This window comes from Pimephales promelas, chromosome 24 (genome assembly GCF_988280905.1).
Source record: "Pimephales promelas chromosome 24, fPimPro1.hap1.1, whole genome shotgun sequence".
NCBI lineage: Eukaryota > Metazoa > Chordata > Actinopteri > Cypriniformes > Leuciscidae > Pimephales > Pimephales promelas.
Genome location: NC_142792.1, coordinates 3,098,740 through 3,119,327, shown reverse-complemented (window position 1 = coordinate 3,119,327; position 20,588 = coordinate 3,098,740). Strand labels below are relative to the sequence as shown.

Below are 20,588 nucleotides of genomic sequence, written 5' to 3'. Positions count from 1 at the left end.
TAAAATGCATATAAAATACTGGCACAGTGGATAAGACACATGCCTTTGGTGTGAGAGACCCAGGTTCGAATCCACTGTTAGACACCAATGTGTCCCTGAGCAAGACACTTAACCCCTAGTTGCTCCAGAGGCGTGCGACCTCTGACATGTATAGCAATTGGAAGTCACTTTGTATAAAAGCGTCAGCTAAATGAATACATGTAAACATAAACTTCCACTAGAGGCTGCTAAAGCACTACCATACAGCAATTGCCAGCCACTTTTTATAGTTTTCTGAGATTTGTTCATTGTGGTAATGATATTTAAGGGGAAAGTATAAAGGACAAGACTTATATGTAGTATACTACACATAATATAAGAATGATATTGTATTAAAAAGGAAAGATGCATGTTTTTTTTAAAACAGATAGCCTATATAGACTATTTCAGGCTACATTTACAAAGGTAGAGCTATTTATTTGGCTTTAATGCTTTGAAAGGGTTGTCTATGAATCCTTTTCCTTTAGTCATAAGTTTTTCTATATTTTCAGAAATTAGTGCCTCACTCAGAAACACACGACCCGGATGCAGTAGTAATGGGGCAGTTCTCTATCTCTCTCTCTCTCTCTCTCTCTCTCTCGGGCCTGATGAGAGTGAGAGCTGAGTGAGCGAGTTCACATTGAGTCTGCGCGAGCGCCTTCACTTTCTGCTGCTGCCCATCGAAAATATCGCATTTATTTACATACAATTCACTGTGAACTAACTGTTAGACTTCAAAATCAGTATCGGAATAACATTTTCAAGCGTTTTCCTTTTGTTTCCCAGCCGTATCGGACTACAGGACATGGATAGATGGAAAAGTTTCGCTGTTTGTTGGTGTCTGTGAGGGAGTTTGATTCGGGCGATGAGTCCCGTGAAGAGATTTTACACATTTGACTGGAAAACACTCAGTTATTACGCTTATCTACACAATTAACCACTTATTAAACTCAGCAGTGGAGATATGACTAGTAAGTACACATTTACCTTATTTTTTATAGAAATCAGATCTGTTCTGCTGTGATTAGTTGTTACGTTAGCTGGCTACGTAATTAGCATAGTAGCTCCACAAACTATTATATAATACAAACCAGCGAAAACTTTGGGTTTTATGACATATTTTCTCCTATTGGTTTGTTATTTTGGTGCAAAAAAGAGTTTAAAACGTGTTTGACCGCTGATGTAATAAAGTATAGCATCGGTGTGTTCAAACATTTTTGATGCAAGAGTGTGTGTGTTTATCAAAACATTCTGATAAGCTTACAAATATGATGTGCTTGGCTCAAATATGCACAATAAACATGAATTCCCTAGTAAAAGTTAAACTGGTGTGTGTATTTATCCTATTTATTAGTTCTAAGTGATGAACTAATATTGTGTTTATATTAAAAAACACATAAAACAACTCATTGTAACTTAAAAATGCATTTTAAGTTAATTTTTTTATGGCGAATAGTTTTCAGGTCTGGTGGGTTAGGTTACCCATCATACCGCACATACGTAATTGTTTTATTTATAATTCATTATATTTTAAAGTTACATTCTGTGGGTTTTCAGATTTTTCAATAAACCTATATAAACATAATTCACTACTTTGACTTTCAGAGGGCAATCAAGGGTATGATTATTAATTCATAAACCTGATAATAATCAGTGACACTGCTCATATACATATTCCCTCCATTCACACTTACTCGTATTTGCATGCGTTTTCACATTTTAGCTCAAGCTATGCAACGTTTCTGATGTTTTTCTATGTTGTGTAATGTAAAAAGCGCATTGAATACTTTTGTATACTGTTAGTATTCTGTTCACCATGACCATATATGCTAAAAGACATGCAGGTTGTATCTTAACTAACATGGTGTGATCCATAACGCTCCATCAGCAGCATTGATCCTCAGAGCTCCTCAAGGGTCACGTGTTTCCTAGAACCTCGCTTGTAGTCTTGTTTCTGGGAAAGCAGTGGTCAGCAGTGATGCAGCAGTTATGCCCTTCACTTTTTCTATGTGAACTGATTCAGCAGCAGGACCTTATTGCACTGGAATCCAGAAATCACCCAGGTTGACATGCACATGTCTGGTGGGTTATTTAGAGATAGATTTGGTCCATGCAATTGTAGGAGTGGGTATTGGTTTGCTTCATAGTTAATAACTCCAGATGTTCCACTACAAATCACCGGCCTGGCGATGGCATGAGCTGACAAATTAGTCAATTTTCTAATGGGTGCGGTGTATTCTAGGTCACCACACCTGGAGTCATGATTGCGCTTAAGTGAAGGACCTTTGGGTGTGACGGCCAGGAAGATCTCCGCCCATAGGCAAAAGTCTCTAACGCCGCCTTGTGCTGCTGATAGATGTCAAAAAGCAGGACAGTGTAAAGACGTCAAATGCACACGCTCCCTCAAATCTGTGTGTGTGCTGATGATGACTGTGGTTCTCCTGTTTGCCCAGTGACTCAGCAACACTGCCTTTATGGTTTCCCGTTATTGCGTTTGACGTTTTCTCTGACGCACGATTGCGTCATGTACTCTTAACAGCAAGGATGCTTTTTAAACACATTAACTTTGTATTGATATTGGGTTAGGTGTCCATTCTCGTTTTATGCTCAGTGAGATTCAGCATTTAGTGTTGTGGCTCTCTTGGCATGTCTACTAATCATTTTCATGCTCAATTTATGGCAGAAAGCTTTTTCTTCTCCGTATTTGTGAAATGTCGAATTGCAGATAATGGAGCAAAACTTCTGAAGGCCGTCCAGTTCTTTTCGGTGGCAGCCTCGCTGCTCTTATGAAAACACTTGGAGAAAAAACATTCTTCTATCATAATAGCCATGGTAGAATTGAGCTGAATCATCATCACAATCGTTCAATGACGCAATGGATAACCAGAAATATTCAGTGTTTAGCCTTCAGTTTGAATCAAGTTTTTTGCAGAGGCGTCACAAAGTAAAAGTCCTGCCATATTTTTATTCCACTCATGAACTCCTGGCTGATTAAATCTACTAATTAGCAAATCCAGGTGATTAGAACAAAATAGTGAGGAGGACTTTTACCAGTGTTGTGTAAGTTACTCTAAAAAGTAACTAATTACTAATTACCTCTTCAACAATGTAATTAGATTACTATATGAATTACTCTCTCTAAAAGGTATTTAATTACTTTTAATTACTCATTACTTTCAAAATCCCATTTCAAACTCAACCAGCTGAATAATACAAGAATAGACATGAATCTGTTTTAATTCTTTCAAATAAATACTATAAAATTGCATGAATTATCCTTAAACTGACCAAGGTGGAGGTTACATTATAAAAACATACTTTTTAACATCAGACAATAAATTTTGATGTTAAACCCACTATTGTTTTATGTCTGATCTCATGACTTTTTACACTTTTTTCATACATTTTTTACAATAATCACATACGAATTTGTACGAATATTTAGACACCTCATAAAATGCATACAAATCGCTGTGAGATCGGATTGATCTATACGCAGTATTTACCTCAATTACATCAGAAGTAACTGTAATTAAATTACAGATAAATGAAGAGTAATCCCTTACTTTACATTTTCAAGGGAAAAGTAATTAAATTACGGTAACTAATTACTTAGTAATTAGTTAAACCCAACACTGCCTTTTACCTTCTGAACCTTTACACTTCTGAGTTTTAGTTTAGAGGAGCACATAAACAGCTGAGCTCCTTTTTAAAAGTGTTTTACTTGTTAATGAGAAACTGACTGTCTATATTTTATCTCACAACATTCACATTTTTTTTCTGTACATTGAAAGTCAATGGGGTCCTCCTGTGTTGTTTGGACCGTTCTTCAGTATTCAATATACCCAACGTTCAGTACTCCTTTAACTATTTTCCCACCACTGTCTATTTTCTTGCGTTATTGAAAGGAAAGCGTGCCGTTCATATTAACACATTGAAACGACGCTCTCTATGCTGGTTCTTTAACAGTATCTGCTCACATATTTTCCCCCAAAGCGAAGAATGATAAAAACTTTCACCACGAGTGTAACCCCAGGTCAGCGGACGCCGGCCTCTGTGTCCTCAGAAACTGAACTGACCTGTGCTTGATTTCTGTATTTCAGTATTCAGATGGACTTTCTTTATCTTTCTCTCACTCCCTCCCCCTTCTCTTGTCCTCTCTTGAGAAGGATCATGCCGCGAGGTCGGCCGCTCTCTTTCTGATCTTGCGCCTCCCACACGAGCTTAAGCTTGTTTGCTATGTAGAGCTAATAGCCACTATTTCATAGTTTCACTGGAGGCTCCTCGTTTTCATCCTTTATTGGAGACCCGAGTTTGATTTATTTACTCCATTTACAGGATGAATCTTGCTAAAGCTTTCAAGATCATGCCTAGTTAGGCCTGCCACAATTATCAATTAATCGTCTGATCTGATTATTCTTTCTAATCGCAATTATTTGTGATAACCGTATTCATTGTGCAGTTTAAATTTGAATCATGTTTTGCCAGTTACAGTACATTATATTATAAAGTCCTTATACAAATATTATTAATATGGGTCTATTCTGATTAAAATGTATCATATTATAAACTATTCCAAATAAAAAATAACAAGTTTACACTGTAAGTGATATGAACAATTAATCGCAATTATTTGTAACCATGACATGCCCAGGTCATATTTCAATAATATTTCATATGAATACTTTTTTTCCTCATATTAGTATTCATTTGTGAATCGCAGTAAAATAAAATAACTTTAATAAAAATAACTATCTAAAATAACTAAAATAAAAATAAAAATAAAATAACGATTAATCGCATCCAAAATAAAAGTTAGTGTTTACATAATATATGTGTGTGCACTGTGTATAATTATTTTATATATATATATATATATATATATATATATAAATACATGCACATGCATGTATATTTAAGAAAAAAATAATATTTATATATAAAATATTTATATATAATATAAATTTTATATATATAAATATATACATGAACATATTTCTTAAATATATACATGCATGTTCATGTATATATATATATATATATATATATATATATAAAATAATTATACACAGTGCACACACATATATTATGTAAACACTAACTTTTATTTTGGATGCGATTAATCGTTTGACAGCCCTAAAAATAACCAATTAAAAGTTGTTCATTTCTTTCTTCAATCACGCAAATTCTAAGTTAATTCATTATATGAATTTGGGGTGAATGAATAAAGTACTGGCCTTAAAATGCGTTATATATTTTTTAATTTGATTTGGGGTGAATTGTGACCTGGAAATGTTTTTGTGAGATTAATCTTACATTTAAGGAGAGAGAGGAAGTGTTAAACAAGTTTGAAATAAAAAAAAATCAGGATATACAGTAAAGCATACACCAATTTCAATACTCAGATATTGCAAGACAAATATATCATTTCTGCCTTGTACACTCTAAAAAATGCTGGGTTGTTTTAACCCAATTTTAGGTAAAATATGGACAAACCCAGCCATTGGGTTAAAAATGTAATTTAAAAATGTAACCCAATGGCTGAGTTTGTCCATATTTTACCCAAAATTGGGTTAAAACAACCCAGCATTTTTAGACTGTAGTAAATGGTTCTTTCAAACCAGAGTTGGTATGAGTTAATCTCCTATTTTTCCTCCCCCGCTCTGACACGGTGTCTCTCGTCCTCTGTGTTTCTGGTGGGAGGTAAAGTAAACTCTGGCGCTCGTTTGAAGTGTGTGAGCCGCTCAGCGTTCACCAGCTGGCCATACTGGGAGCACTGGGTTACCAGGGTGACTTAGCCATACGAGGAAGAACTCACTCTCTCTCTCTCTCTCTCTCTCTCTCTCTCACATGCCAGGAGAGTACAGTATTAGTGTACGCACTCACTGGAGAGCTCTCTGCCTCCCACCCGTCCCACACACTCATGCAGCTGCTCTTACACATATGGCTGATCATACGGCATAACTTCAGCTCTGTAATTAGCTTGTTTAGTCAATACTCATTAAAGCTTGTCATTTCTGCATCACTGTTCATAATGCCAATAGTCCTCTGGAGGACCGTGACCCCAACCCAAAAATCAATCGTGCTATTGCTTACTAGGGAATTGCGACATCTGTATCTTGTCTCAACATAGAAATGTCTAGTCTCCTTCTAAATGTTGCAGATCTGAAACTGGAAAAAGTCTTGTTTTTAGTCAGCTGGTATGTTTGAGGTTTTATTTTCTTTTTATGTTGATGCTTTTTTAAGGGATGAAGGCTTGTCATCCTGTATGTCCATGATCTGTCTAACTGAATGACTTCTACCAAGTGAGAGATGAATTTACACCAAAATAGAGTAGGTTTTGATCAGACAAACTATTTTTAACATGGATTTTAACCCTCAATCGGGTCATGGGGTCTATACGACCCCAATCGACTTTTACTTAATAAAAAATGTTCCCTTCATCTCAGTGGAATATGATTTTGTGACATTTCATACATTATCTATCTATACACACACAAAAAACTGGGCTTGATTCAGTTGTTCTGAAGGTATGTAAAAAAAAAAAAATGTTTACACTTCTGGTCTTCGGGGTCAATATGACCCCACATTGAAATGAATGGGAAATGTGAAAAAAAACGAAATATATTTTCTTCATGTGTCAAAAAAAAGGAAAAAATCCGCCATAAATCTGAAAGTTTTTACACAGAAATGAAGGCCTAGTGCAATGTATCATAAAAATAATATTTGATATGCAAGCTAATGTAGTTGAGGAATTGTGTGGTATATGGATACAAAAGTACTTTAACAGCATTAATAAATAGATGAGAAGTAAACATATGTTTGTATGTTTAAAAATGTATATTTTTTGTACAATTACTCAATCAATTGTTGGGGTCGTATAGACCCCGAAGTGTAAACGGGAAACGAAAACCATTTGAAGGTTAAAAAATGAATGGATAATCAAGTAAACCGGTTTGCTTCAGTCCAGTTCAACAAAATAAACTTTTCTAACTCTATCAAAGATGGTGGATGTTTTTTGCAATTATACTAAAAGGCTAATCAATTAGGTTGCATGCAACAGGTTTTGATCACGTTTAGAGGCCTTCGAAATTCGCACGTCAAATATAACACAGTAGGGTTAAAGGCTGGTGTTTATTTAGCTATTCTCAATGAACAATTGAATGTTTGCTAAAACCCATGGATTTCCTCCTCTTTTCTAAAAGCCTATCATGAGTCTCTGATCAATGGATCTGATTTATCCTCCTGTTTTTGGATTGAGAGCTAAAGCTCTTTTCGTCCCAGTCAGCATCATCTGATGCCTGTCTGGACGGTTTTGCTGTCAGAGCCATTAAAGTTGAAATAAATCTTTGTCCTAATGAGTGGGTGTGCCCGTGGCGCTTATTCATTGCCAGTTGGAGACGAGCTGTCTGTCATATCTATAGCCCTCCCCTGGGAATAGACGCTTTAAAGCAAGCATGCATTTCTGTATCCTATTTTTCCAAACCAGAAAGCCCAAGAAACCCAACGTTAAATGGTGTTTACATTCCAGCGTGAAGGGAAGGAGTGTGTCTTTATTTCAGAGTTGGGACTCTGGAGAACGTAGCTTTGCGTGAGGAGTTACTGGAGGGTCGCTGCACGGAGACGTGTTTTTTTTCCCAGGCTTGGAATGCCGTGTTCAAAGGTGTGGGGTTAGTTCATGCTAATCCCCCACTCATGACTTTCCACCATCATTCTCACAGTGCATGTACAGTGCACATCCCTGTACCATGCTAATGCATTCCTGTAGCAACTGTACAGTGTGGCGCCAGAAACACCAAGGTTTCACAGGAGCGATTTCCAGGGAATGCATGACCTGATTAAATGTATACCTTGAATGCAATGCAGGTTGATTTGGATTAAAGCACCTGCCAAATGCATGCATGTAATGTAATTCAGATCCAGAGCGTTCATATTTTTTTCATTCATATGAACAAACATTTATGTTCATTGAAATAAAGCCAAAATAAAATGATAAATATTAGTTGAAAAAAATGTAATATTTAAGGAAATATTTAAATAAATAAAACTAATAAAATGACTATATATTAAACAAAAAATGAACATGAAAAGGCTAACTCGAAATATTAATAAAACAAATACTATGTTTAAAAAAATGTAATCGTTCACTTTTAAAGAAGAGTATTGAATAAAATAATAATTTTATTTTACAGTACAACTGTAAAATTTCAATACTAATGTATCTTTTTTTAATCATTTGATAATATACTAAGGCCCCGTCCACACTACTGCGTTTTCGTTTAAAAACGGAGAATTAAAACGAATACGATCTCCGTCCACACCAGCGTTTTATCTGCGTATTAGAAACGATCTCCGTCCACATTAAAACGACTGAAAACGCAGATTACGTGACCATTCACCAACACTGGGCATGCGCGTGCCGGTGTAAACAGTGAATGACGAATCAGGGAAGGATGCGTCATGATTGATAACACCCAATCATAGAGCCAAGCGTCAGCGTTTCTAAAGTTCTCCGTTTTGTATGGTTTTGTCTCGTCCACACTAAAACGCACTCCGGAGATTCAAAACGCAAAACGCAGCTGCAGCGTTTCTAAACTTCTCCGTTTTAGGTCTTCGTTTTTCCCGTTTTAGTGTGGACGGGAGGTGCAAACGTAGCAAAAGGTCTCCGTTTTTAAACGAAAACGCAGTAGTGTGGACGGGGCCTAATACTAATGTCTTAATGTCTTCATATTCAAAATGTTGAACCATTGAGATTTTATCTTGAGTCCTTAAAGCCGGTTTAAAAGTGCTTCTCATTAAAAGTGTGAAGCAGTATTTAATGCGAACGTTCACTGCAAACTAATTTAATAAAATTGCAGCCTTGGCCATTTACAATGTTTTTTCTTGCACTTGAAATGGTCTCAAAACACGCTCAAAAACATTTAGCAACACCCTGGCAACCATTTGCTTGGTCAAAAGACCTATTGAATAGCAAGTTTTACATGTGGTATAAGCACTTAAACCCGATAGCAGAATAGCTGTTAGCCTCAAATGTTTCTTCTGTCCCCCTTTTTAATTATTCAGCCGATATAAATAGATGCAGTCACGCTGGAATTTGCGAAGCTGTCTGTGTGATGGCATGGCACACAATACAGTTCAGTTACCTGTCAGGGTTGTACGTTTTAATTTATGTGATAGACCGCAAGTAACAAGCAAATTGGCAAGATGTTGAACCAAATTGCATGTGATGGCTTCAAATGGCTGTTAATAAGAGCTCTAAAGTGCTAGTTAAGAGCGTCTCCTGACTCATTCTTTCCAGCGCGCTGCTGTTTATACTATTAGAATTCTTTACGAATGCAGAATAACACTTCAGTGCTCCAGTGACCCCACACCGTTCCCAGAATGCAAATCCAGTGAGTCACAGATTGGCCGCCGTATGACAAGCCTCTGCAGCACCGGCAGAGGAGGAGTGGGTGAGCCGAAGATGAAGAGAGAGAGATAGAGAGGCATTTTTGTGTATGAAAAAATCTACCTCTGTATCCACACCCTGTGCCCCGTGGAATGTGAACATTGTGCGGGGGAGAGACACAGTGGCTTCAGTCATCGCATGGTTTGCAACACACACACTTGTGTGTGTGTGCGTGTTTGAGGGCGATGAAGTCAGAGGAGTGCAATCTTTACCCGCAGCGGTTCCCCTGTGTTTTCAGTGAAAGTGTTTGACTTGTCGTCCATCTTTCCCTGGAGGTCTCAGTATGACCCTCGCCTCTCACACTAAACTTGTCTGTTTTTCTTGCTCTCTCTTACAAACACTAATGTTTAGGTCTGCATTTAGGAGGGAAAAAATTGAATTTTGATTTTAAAATGTGATTTTAAGAAGAAAAGGAACACAAAAAAAAAAAACCCTGGTTTGCTGTGTTTCACAATTTCACCAAAAATTACGATAAATTTGTAATTGTATATGAATATTACTTAAATAATAATAGTAATTATTATTATTATTACAAAGTAAAATTCATATAAAAATACAAAATAATGAATATGAATGTAATTTCACTGTTAAAAAGGTAATGTTATATTTTAATATTTAATAAACTGTTAAAATCACAATATTAATATATTATGTTTTACTAATATACTAATACTAATTATTATTACTAAATAAAATAAAAAAATTATTATCATAATATGTGATGTGATTTAAAATTAAAAAGCCTCAGGTTTGCAGTGGTGTTTTGTTTTGCACAGTTTGTATGAATACAAACTAAATATGAATATAATATAATAATTAGTCAAAGATGGAGAGAGATATTATTAAAAATCATAGTTATAATAATAATATTTGAAGAGTTCAGATGCAAAAGCCTCTAAGTGCCATTTGAAATTTTCTTCTAAAATGATCATTTTTATCAAGCTTGTATATTTAAGTTCAGTAATTTCACTTAAATGGCAATGAAGATTACCTATTAATTGTCATTTAAGTGAAATTACTGAACTTAAATACACAAGCTTGATAAAAATGGTCATTATAGAAGAAAATTTCAAATGGCATTTAGAGGGTTTTGCATCTGAACTCTTCATTTATTATAATGATTACTAAATAAAACTATAAAATAAAAATGAATAAATGATACAACTGCAACAATACCAGTTTTGGCTTTCTTAATTTCTTCCTTTTCAAACATGAAATCGTTGAGCTTTTGTTTTGGTAGAAATCCACATGGATCCTTAACTTTAGTTTTGTTGACAACAGCCGGTTTATAAGCGTTTCTCATTATATGTTTGTCGCATGTTTCGTTCCCAAATGCATGTTATAAGCGATGCAGAGACGAGTGGAGCAAAATTTACAATGAACTGAGAAAATAAATTCACCAGAGCATGAGCTGCACGCGTGTAAAAGAAAAGTCCCGCTCTGAAACACGCAGCGCATATATTTATTTAATTAAATGACGACCATTGCATCTCATTTTTGGTTTTATTTCAATTACAAATAATTGATTCAGACTTATAGTATATGATCAAAGTATAAGCATTCTTACTGAAACATGGTTTATGATTTCACATTCAATTTCTTAACGATCATGAAAATTTGCATAATGTGTTTGACAGACTATTTCTAGCATCACACCATAAGAAACTTTGCTTAAGCTGAGTTGTGAGCTTAAATTGAATGTAATGGGAGAGAAAATAAATGATCTCAATAATAAATGATAAGGATAAATTATAAAAATAAAAATAAATGAACTCAACATTCTCCAGCTTTCTTTAGCATGATCCTCGTTGGTTGCACGCGGCAAAAACAAACATCTGCAAGCAACCAATTTGATCAAGTACGCGCCAGGTAGAGCCGCGATGATGACCTCTTCAGTTTGGGTCATGTGACCTTTGTGAGTTGAGATTGAGAAGGCTGACTCATGCTCGTGGTTTAGCAGGCTAGTCATGACCTCCCTCATTATGTGGGGTGATAATTGCCCAAACATGCAGTAGGAATGAGTGAATCTCGACGTGCCGCTGCTAATCTGTCTCGTACGGAGAGGCAGAGATGGTGTGCGCTCTGGTGAGTTTGTCGTAGGCGTTTGGACTTGAAATTTGCAGCGGGTGTCATGATGATCCTTAATGCTCATTCTAATGTTGTGCAAGTTGCCTAAACATGCCTAATCACTGAATGTTTCGAGTCTTTTGATTTGAACCCACAAGCGAATGAGATTTGACACTGTCTGTGAGCGTTTTGCATTAGTGTGGTTGATGGATGTTAAACTGATGGAATGTGAGCAGTACCTGTGTGCTTCGCATACCTGGGCAGGTGGGACACATTCGGGCTGGTGCCAGGTTTTGCACGCTACGCCCTACATACTTCACTCATTAAATATAGAAGAAAACTGAGCGCTGCAGTGCTGACTGTTAATTTTGCATAAAGGAGGTGTGACGTATAACAAGGTGTGCAGACTCTGAAGATTGACTTTTGTAGCCTGAGCGAGTCAGAGTTTGTTTTTAGTGTGTGTGTGTGTGTGGCGTACTAAAACCATTTAACCATGTATGATGAGTGACAATGTGAGTGAAAGAGCGGTTTGCTTCCTGCAGGAAGATGAACTGTAAACTAGAGCAGAGCTTTACTGTCTGGAGGTCGTGAATTATTTACGTTTCATCCTCATGAGTGGCGATAATGAACTGAGCTTTAGGTCATGCTGCAAATTCTTATTTAAAAAATCGTCTGTTGTCTTTTTTGTTAAAGGTTGAGCCACGATTTGAACTTTGCAATGAATTCTTGTAGTTTTGGGGCAATTTTTCCAACATTGACCATGTTGTTAAGAAATGTTTCGTGTTAAATACATACAGGCATAAACATGGTCTTAAACGTTTTGAGCTTGTCCACTTTCTGCCAGAGATAGACGTAAACATATTGCTTTTTATAGTCTAGAGACGCTCATGTGGTCGAATGCGACTGCAAACCTACACTGTAAAACCTGATGAGTTAGTTCAACCGATTGCCTTAAATCATTTAAGTTTATTAACTCAAACAATTTAAGCATAAAAAAAATTTATTTGTTTCCAAGTAACTAAATAACTTATTGTTAAGATAACTTGGGTAAATAAAGTGAATAGTACTAATTAGTTACTATAACTTAAATATATGAAGTACACTGTAAACCCGAATAAGTTGGCAGAACTCAAAACACTTTTAATAGTATAAACTTAGTTAGCTTTAAAAGCTAATCTGCTGACATAGTAAATGCTAACAAGTATACAAGCACTTACAAGCACAGAAGCACTTGCTGTATGAGCGTAACAATAAAAGGGATAATGGGCTATATGCACGCATAAGTTCCGCATTTGACGTAAGGATGCTCGTCCATTTACGGTTGTGTAGATTAAAGCGGAGGAAAACCGGAGAAAACGGGATTATGGCAGAGTCTTCAATATTTAATGTCCTCCCGTCTTTGAAACGAAACGTACATACGTTTAGATGTAATTTTATATATAGTTATGTTTATTTAATATAATTTTAAAAAGAAGCATAAACACAACAAGGGGTGTCTGTTTTATCTGTTTTTGTGACTAATGTTTCTTTAGTATCACCATGGAGTATAAAATTCAATATAAATTCTCGGTATTGCATTGGACTCTATGATCGGCGGAAGTTATCGAGCATCCTTAATCCTTCACCGGAAATAACGCCGTGCATAGAGCCCATTTGCTCTCAAATCAATCTGAATGCATCACTTGTCGCCATGATGGTAACTATCCGAAAGCCAACATTAACAGAAATTCCTCTAAATTAGCATAACAAAACATTAATCACTACTAAACATCTCACACTTAATATTAATTTTACACACACAAAAAAAACATTATATTGCACTTAATTTTAGCATTTACACTCTCTTTCGAATGCCATCGGCAAAGCATGCTGGGAAATAGATATCCCAGCCGTTTCAGTTAAACTTAAGTTCGTCTAAGTTAAAATAAATAATTTCATAAAACTCAAAACAATGAAACAGTTCAGTTTACTTCAAATATATCAGTTCTGTGAACTTGAAAGAAAAAGAAAGTGCTAAATACTCATAAAAAATAATTTGACTGAACTAATTAGTTGAATTTAAGTTTGTCCTACTCAAACCAATGAATTATTTGGACCGTTAGGGTTTACAGTGTAATACTTAAACATTATGGGAGCGCTGAAGAAGACCCAAGTTTGGTTTGAAGATGCGAAACGTACAAGCACAAACGTCTCATTTATAAACTGCGCGCGCTTGTTTCGTCCATTAGATCGAGAGATCTAAAAAAGCCCATAAATTTAGACGGAAGAGGATGAAAGAGGACAAAAGAAATGGATTAAAACACCAGGCGTAAATGGGACTGTCTCCCTCGTCTACTTGTGATCCCGTCGACCAATACCAGGTGTAAACAGGGCCTTTTCTAAAGATGCTGGTGCATTTAGTCCAGCAGTTTTTAAACGCAAAGACACGTCTTAGTAAAAGCCTCCCAAGAGCCTGAAACTAGCCTAATTATACAGTCCATCATCCATATATCACTCATTATGTAGCAGGACTGCATGACCTCTTAATGACCCCAGAAACAGACTCAAATGATGGAAGTCGCAACGTTATTGGTCACAGAAAGAGAAATCGGGGGCAACAAAAGCAGCAAGCTCAAGTGCACAACACACAAAAAAAAATCCTTTTAAACCAGTGAAAAATGTATTAAAATCAAACAGCTGTTGTGATCTGGGACGTACTTCTCGATGTTCATGTAAATGAAGTGTGTGCATGAATTATAAATGTGCTGGGCTGCCGGGGACTCGAGTCAAAATCCGGTCTTTGCTTACGCTTGTTTTAAATCCTCAACACTAGAAAAAAAAATGTGCTTTGAAACCATTTTCACTCAGGAATTGCTAGTTAAGTTCACAATTACGAAGAAACGGCAAGCAAAACGTTGAATTAAACGTAACTGAAATAGTATTTTCTTGTAAAATCGTGGTATCATAACTTAGTATCATATGTGTACATCTCTGATCTTTCTATATACTCCTCTCTGACAACTAGGTAGGGCTTAACTAAGAAGCACAGAGCCATTCTTTCCCGTCTCTGGCATAAAACGAAAAATACAGTATGATAACAAAACGTGTTTTGTGTGTTTTTGCCTCCACAGGAAGCTGATCTCTCTCCCTCACACACGCACATGTGCTGGAAGTGCGATGTTGAGCTGTGAAGCAGAACTGTTGATGGCTGGATGTAGGTGAGCATTGGAGCGCTCTCTGCTGGACGATCACAGTTAACACACATCTACAGAAATGGGACGGATGGATGTTTTGGCTGTACCATCCTCTAAATAAACAACAGTATAGCAAACACAACACGTGTGATGTTTCTCAAATGTCTTCATATCCCCCTGCACTTTTCCATCTCAACTGTTTCTCACATCGTTTCTTTTGCGCAGGGGGCCAATGGTGTGTTAAAGGCGCCATGGGGAGCTGTTGTAGCTGTCCCGATAAAGAGGTCATCCCTGACAACCATCACAACAAATTCAAAGTGAGCAACGAAACGGTCTGAAGGTGTCTGTCTGTCACACATGTACTGCGGTGAACAGACTCCATGCTTTACAGAGAGTAAAGTTCTCATTTTTATTAACATACCAAATCATTAAATGCTCTAAAAAGAAAATAAATCAGCTCCTGTGTTCTCAGAGGATCAGAAACTGTTCTTACTTTACCCAAGATGCCTCTGTGTGTGTCTATGGAAGAACGAGGCCAGATTCTTACTACGCCATATACATTTACTACCAGTTTTGACGCAGTTTAGACTCAAATATGAAGTAGGAAAAATAAAAATAATCACAAAACTGTGAAATCACAGTGTAATATGCGCATTATGTAAACCCTAAAGTTGTATTTTTATTTTATTCATTTTAACAGTGTGCATATGCTGAAAGTGGTGTGTGTGTGTTTGTAGGTGATAAACGTGGATGATGATGGTAATGAGCTGGGCTCGGGCGTGATGGAGTTAACGGAGGAAGAGCTCATTCTGCACACGCGCAAACGAGACGCCGTGAAGTGGCCCTACCTCTGCCTGCGTCGATATGGGTACGACTCCAACCTCTTCTCCTTTGAGAGCGGCCGGCGCTGCCAAACCGGTCAAGGTGAGACTCACGAGCTAACTCTCCATCACATCTGCTTTTACTGTACGATATTTGTTGCTTTGTGTCATTCATATTCATTCTTCACTCCTCTTCAGGGATATTCGCGTTTAAGTGTACGCGGGCCGAGGAGATCTTTAACATGCTGCAGGACATCATGCACAACAACAGCATCAGTGTTGTGGAGGAACCAGTGCTGGAGCCTGAGCTTCCAGTGACGCCACACACTCCCACCAGTAAGAACAGACACACTTCCAGATCTCACATTCATATTGGACTCTCTTACTAACTCTTCAATTGCTCTCTCTACAGCTCCAGGTTACTCTGTCCCAACAGTGGCAAATGGAATCGGCCGTTACCCGTCATTTGGCGACGCGTCCTCGCGCCCTTCGAGTCGCCATCCTTCAGTGGGCAGCACTAGGTTACCATCAGTGGGGGAGGAATCAACACACCCACTGCTGCTCAATGATGAAACGGTACAGATGCACTTCACTTAAAAACATAGGCTAACACTTTACATTAAGGTTTTGTTTGTTGCCTGAGTATCAAATCAACATATTAGAAAGATTTCTGAAGAATCATATGACACTGAAGACTGGAGTAATGGCTCATGAAAATTCAGCTTTGCATCATAGAAATAAATGATATTTTAAAGCAGTGTTGTAGTCCGAGTAGAGACCGAGACGAGACCGAGACTCAGATCCGAGTCGAGTCTGAGTCGAGACCGAGACCAAAGAGAGTCGAGTCCGAGACCAAAGAGAGTCGAGTCCGAGTCGAGACCAAAGATACTCGAGTCTGAGTCGAGACCAAAGATACTCGAGTCTGAGTCGAGACCAAAGATACTCGAGTCTGAGTCGAGACCGAGACCAAAGAGAGTCGAATCCGAGTCGAGACCGAGATCAAAGATACTCGAATCCGAGTCGAGACCAAGACCAAAGAGAGTCGAGTCTGAGTCGAGGCCGAGACCAAAGAGAGTCGAGTCTGAGTCGAGACCGAGATCAAAGATACTCGAGTCCGAGTCGAGACCGAGACCAAAGACAGTCGAGTCCGAGACCAAAGACAGTCGAATCCGAGTCGAGACCGAGACCAAAGATACTCGAGTCCGAGTCGAGTCCGAGACCAAAGATACTCGAGTCTGAGTCGAGACCAAGACCAAAGATACTCGAGTCCGAGTCGAGTCCGAGACCAAAGATACTCGAGTCCGAGTCGAGTCCGAGACCAAAGATACTCGAGTCTGAGTCGAGACCAAGACCAAAGAGTCGATTCCGAGTCGAGACCAAAGATACTCGAGTCTGAGTCGAGACCGAGATCAAAGATACTCGAGTCCGAGTCGAGACCGAGACCAAAGACAGTCGAGTCCGAGACCAAATAAAGTCGAGTCCGAGTCGAGGCCGAGACCAAAGATAATCGAGTCCGAGTTGAGACCAAGACCGAAGACAGTCGAGTCTGAGTCGAGACCGAGACCAAAAAGAGTCGAGTCCGTGTCGAGTCTGAGACCAAATACTTGAGTCCAAGTTGAGACTGAGACCAAAGACAGTCGAGTCCGAGACCAAATAAAGTCGAGGCCGAGACCAAAGACAGTTGAGTCCGAAGAAAGTCGAGTCTGAGTCGACTCCGAGACCAAAGAGAGTCAAGTCCTAGTCGAGACCAGAGAGGTTGGATAACCTAAGGTTGGGTCTCAAACCAGACTTTGGCACCATACTCAAACAGTAAACTAAATATACCATGGAATCATGTACACTGTAATGGTATAAAGGCCACATATAATTATGACTTACAATTATTACAATCAGTAAGTGCTCTTTCACATAACATCACTGCACACAAATTCTGTGTGGCTCTTGATACATAGTTGAGCTAGAGGATCCACATCACATCTGACCTGGGTCCTGACCTGGGTCCTGCTGCATTTGCATGCCGCGAACGTTATAGTCTCAAGTCATGCGCAGTTGCACACAAGAAAGTCAGCAATCATTGGACGTTTCAATCAAACAATTTAAAGAAACATTAACATACAGTAATATTCATGACATATTTTCAATGGGACTCGGGAATAAGTCCGAGTCCTAATATGTTCGAGTACGAGTCAATTCTGAGTCAAAATGCACACAAGTCCATGACAAGACCAAGACGATTAAAATATGGTCTCGAGACCGAGTCTGAACACTGTTTTAAAGTATATTAACATAGAAAACCATTATTTTAAATTCTAATATTTCACAATATTACTGTTTTTTTCCCCGATTTTTTTTTTATCAAATAAATGCACTTTGATAAGCATAAGAGACTTCTTTTGAAAACATCAAAAATAGTAGTGTAAATGTAAAACTCTTAATTCATATTTTTGTCTTGTGCAGGTGCACACTTACGTCAACACGACGGGTCTACAAGAGGAACGGCGCTGTCGTAGCAGTGGCCACGCCCCTCTGGAGCTCCGGACGTCCAATCCCGAGAGCGCACTCCCAACGTCGGCCAATGAGACTGAGCCGCACGTGGTTTTGGACTCGGAGGGTGTAAAGTTTGTTTTAGGCCCTACGCCTGTCCAGAGACAGATGCTGCTCAAGGAGAGCCCGCAAGATCTCAGCGAGCGGGACGGGGGAGTGCCCGGCTCTAGCACAGATAACGCCACTTCTCCTGCAAAGACAGTAAATGGCTGCACAGGCCTTGCGACTGACTGCGACACCGGTTACGATAGCGATGAGCGCAAAGAGACGCCCCACGAGCAGCAAAACGGCGTGGTCGCACCCGTCGGGTCCGGAGCGAGACGAAACAGACCTCCTGTACCGCTTCCCGACGCCCACAACGCCAACAACTCAGCCCAGCGGCGGACTGCGCTGCTCAACTACGAGAACCTGCCGGCGTTGCCGCCCGTGTGGGAAACGCGCAAACCCAACAGCGAGGCGGAGGACGAGGACGATCTCAAGTCGCCCTCTCTGAATGGCTTCCATTCCCTCGATCCCCAGCACAACTACGTCAACACGGAGAACGTCACGGTGCCGCTCAGCGCACACAAACTCTCCAGCACTCAGCCCACCGTATTCAGCTTTGACCTCCGAAGGCTCGGGGTGGGCGACCCGCTCCGGCAGCTCAACTACATCGAGGTGGAAATGGACAAAGTGTCGGACTCCAGTGGACCTCACACCCCAAAAACACCCACCACACCCTTACCACCCACCCCCACGCGGCGGACTGAGCTGTACGCCGTCATCGACATCGAGCGCACGGCTGCCATGTCCAGCCTGCAGAAAGCACAGCCACGGGATGACGGCACATCCAGGAAAACTCGACACAACAGCACCGACCTGCCCATGTGACCCGACCAGCACTGATCCAGCAAACCAGTCGGTTTACTCGTCCCACAATGCAGGAGTTTATCTCACGAAAACCTGTCAGGTCACATTTCACTGAGATATCTAAAGAAATAAATCCACATTTACCCTATTTTCATACCAGCAAACCCGTCGGCATATGTGGAGTGTTGCACATTTTTAACTGGTGTATGGCAATAAAAAAGTTACTAAAAATACTATTTGGCAATACTAAAAATCGAAATCATCGCATACACATAAATGCGCTAATGTTCTTCTCATGCTCAACAAGGCTGCATTAAAATTTGTTCAAAGATACAGAAGAAATTGAGAAATATTTTTTACAATTTAAAATAACTTTTCTGTGTGAATACATTTTAAATTGTAATTTATTCCGGTGATCTAAGCTGATTTTTTTTTTTTTAAATTTCATAATTACTCCAGTCTTCAGTGTCACATGATCATTCAGAAATCACTCTAATATGATTATTTGCTGCTCAAGAAACATTCCACAAAAATACTACTAAGCAGCAAAAACTTTTCAACATTGGTAAATGATAAATGGTAAAAAAGCACCAAATTGTTCAAATGATTTCTGAATGATCATGTGACACTGAAGACTGGAGTAATGATGCGGAAAATTCAGGTTTGCATCATGGGAATAAATTACATTTTAAAATAGAAGTTGTAATAATATTTCAGAATGGTTTAAAGGTAAATCATTTTATAAAACCTGTATTAATTAAACACTAAAGTTGTTTAAATCGTCATTTTAAAGTCATTTTTATGATTTAGGATTGTTATCATAGACATTGAAGCTGTTTAAAAATTCAACTGCTGATTCCAATTATTATCATTTTTTAGAAGAATTTAAAGAGTATTAATAAGTATTATTAGATTTGATCTCCTCCTCACGAACCCGGGTATGAATTTATGGCTGTGTTTGAAAAGGCAGAATATCTTATTAAATGCTTAAAAAAAAAAAATCTATTTCTTTAGATTCAGGATGAAATATGATCTTGACAGGTTTTGTGAGATTCACTCAGTTTAAGTATATATTTGACATGCCTTCATAGCGCAGGTCTGAAACAGGTACAGATGAGGAAACACTAAACGCTTTACCAGACCTCATTCATCAATGCTGTGATGTTTTCCTCTCCTTTTCAAAAATATCCAAGTGTTCGAGATACGTCTTTTATGTGGTTACTTCAATGATGTAAGTCACTCATTTTGCACTTGAGAGCAATAAAAGATGCTCGCTACGGTATTCTAGAATCACATGGTTCACTGCAGTCACTTTAAACACTCGCTCTCACTCCACAAGCCCTTCTGCTAGCGTGATCCCAAAGGAGAGCGCTAATGTGTGTGTGTGTTTGTGTGTGTGTGTGTTTTCAGCTGTACGCTCACGTCTGTCGACCAAAGACACGCGTCACTGCCCGCCGGATAGAGTTCAGTGTGTCTGAGCGCCTCTTCCTTCTCTCAGTTGCTAAGAAACCCTGATATTTGAAGTGTTTAGAGAAAAGGTTTTCAGGTGTAGAATCTGTACATTTATTCATATTAGTGATTATTTATCAGTGATTATGTCGGTAATGGACAATTTTGACTATTTTATATTGGATGCAGATAAAATCTTGGCTTATTTTTCCCTCAACT

At 38.5% G+C, this 20,588-nt stretch overlaps 1 protein-coding gene across 2 annotated transcripts; it reads left to right on the top strand.

Annotated features, from left to right (window-relative positions):
- The first annotated feature begins 616 nt into the window (after positions 1 to 616).
- On the top strand, positions 617 to 20,202 carry frs2a (fibroblast growth factor receptor substrate 2a). Of its 2 annotated transcripts, none has more exons than XM_039660807.2 (7): positions 617 to 989; positions 14,644 to 14,730; positions 14,932 to 15,023; positions 15,444 to 15,630; positions 15,726 to 15,863; positions 15,940 to 16,103; positions 17,985 to 20,202. In XM_039660807.2, the coding sequence occupies exons 3-7, from the start codon at positions 14,958 to 14,960 to the stop codon at positions 18,939 to 18,941; spliced, it is 1,512 nt and encodes a 503-aa protein (XP_039516741.2). In that variant the 5' UTR covers positions 617 to 989; positions 14,644 to 14,730; positions 14,932 to 14,957; the 3' UTR covers positions 18,942 to 20,202. The 2 variants fall into 2 exon arrangements, with proteins under 2 accessions (XP_039516741.2, XP_088983208.1); XM_089127082.1 differs by lacking the exon at positions 617 to 989 and adding an exon at positions 11,506 to 11,551.
- The last annotated feature ends 386 nt before the right edge of the window (positions 20,203 to 20,588 follow it).

Excerpts from the sequence above, each read along its gene's own strand:
- frs2a (XM_039660807.2), top strand. The coding sequence starts at position 14,958 with ATGGGGAGCTGTTGTAGCTGTCCCGATAAAGAGGTCATCCCTGACAAC. Across the intron at positions 15,024-15,443 it reads ACCATCACAACAAATTCAAA|GTGATAAACGTGGATGATGA; the intron begins GTGAGCAACGAA and ends GTGTGTTTGTAG. Across the intron at positions 15,631-15,725 it reads GCGCTGCCAAACCGGTCAAG|GGATATTCGCGTTTAAGTGT; the intron begins GTGAGACTCACG and ends ACTCCTCTTCAG.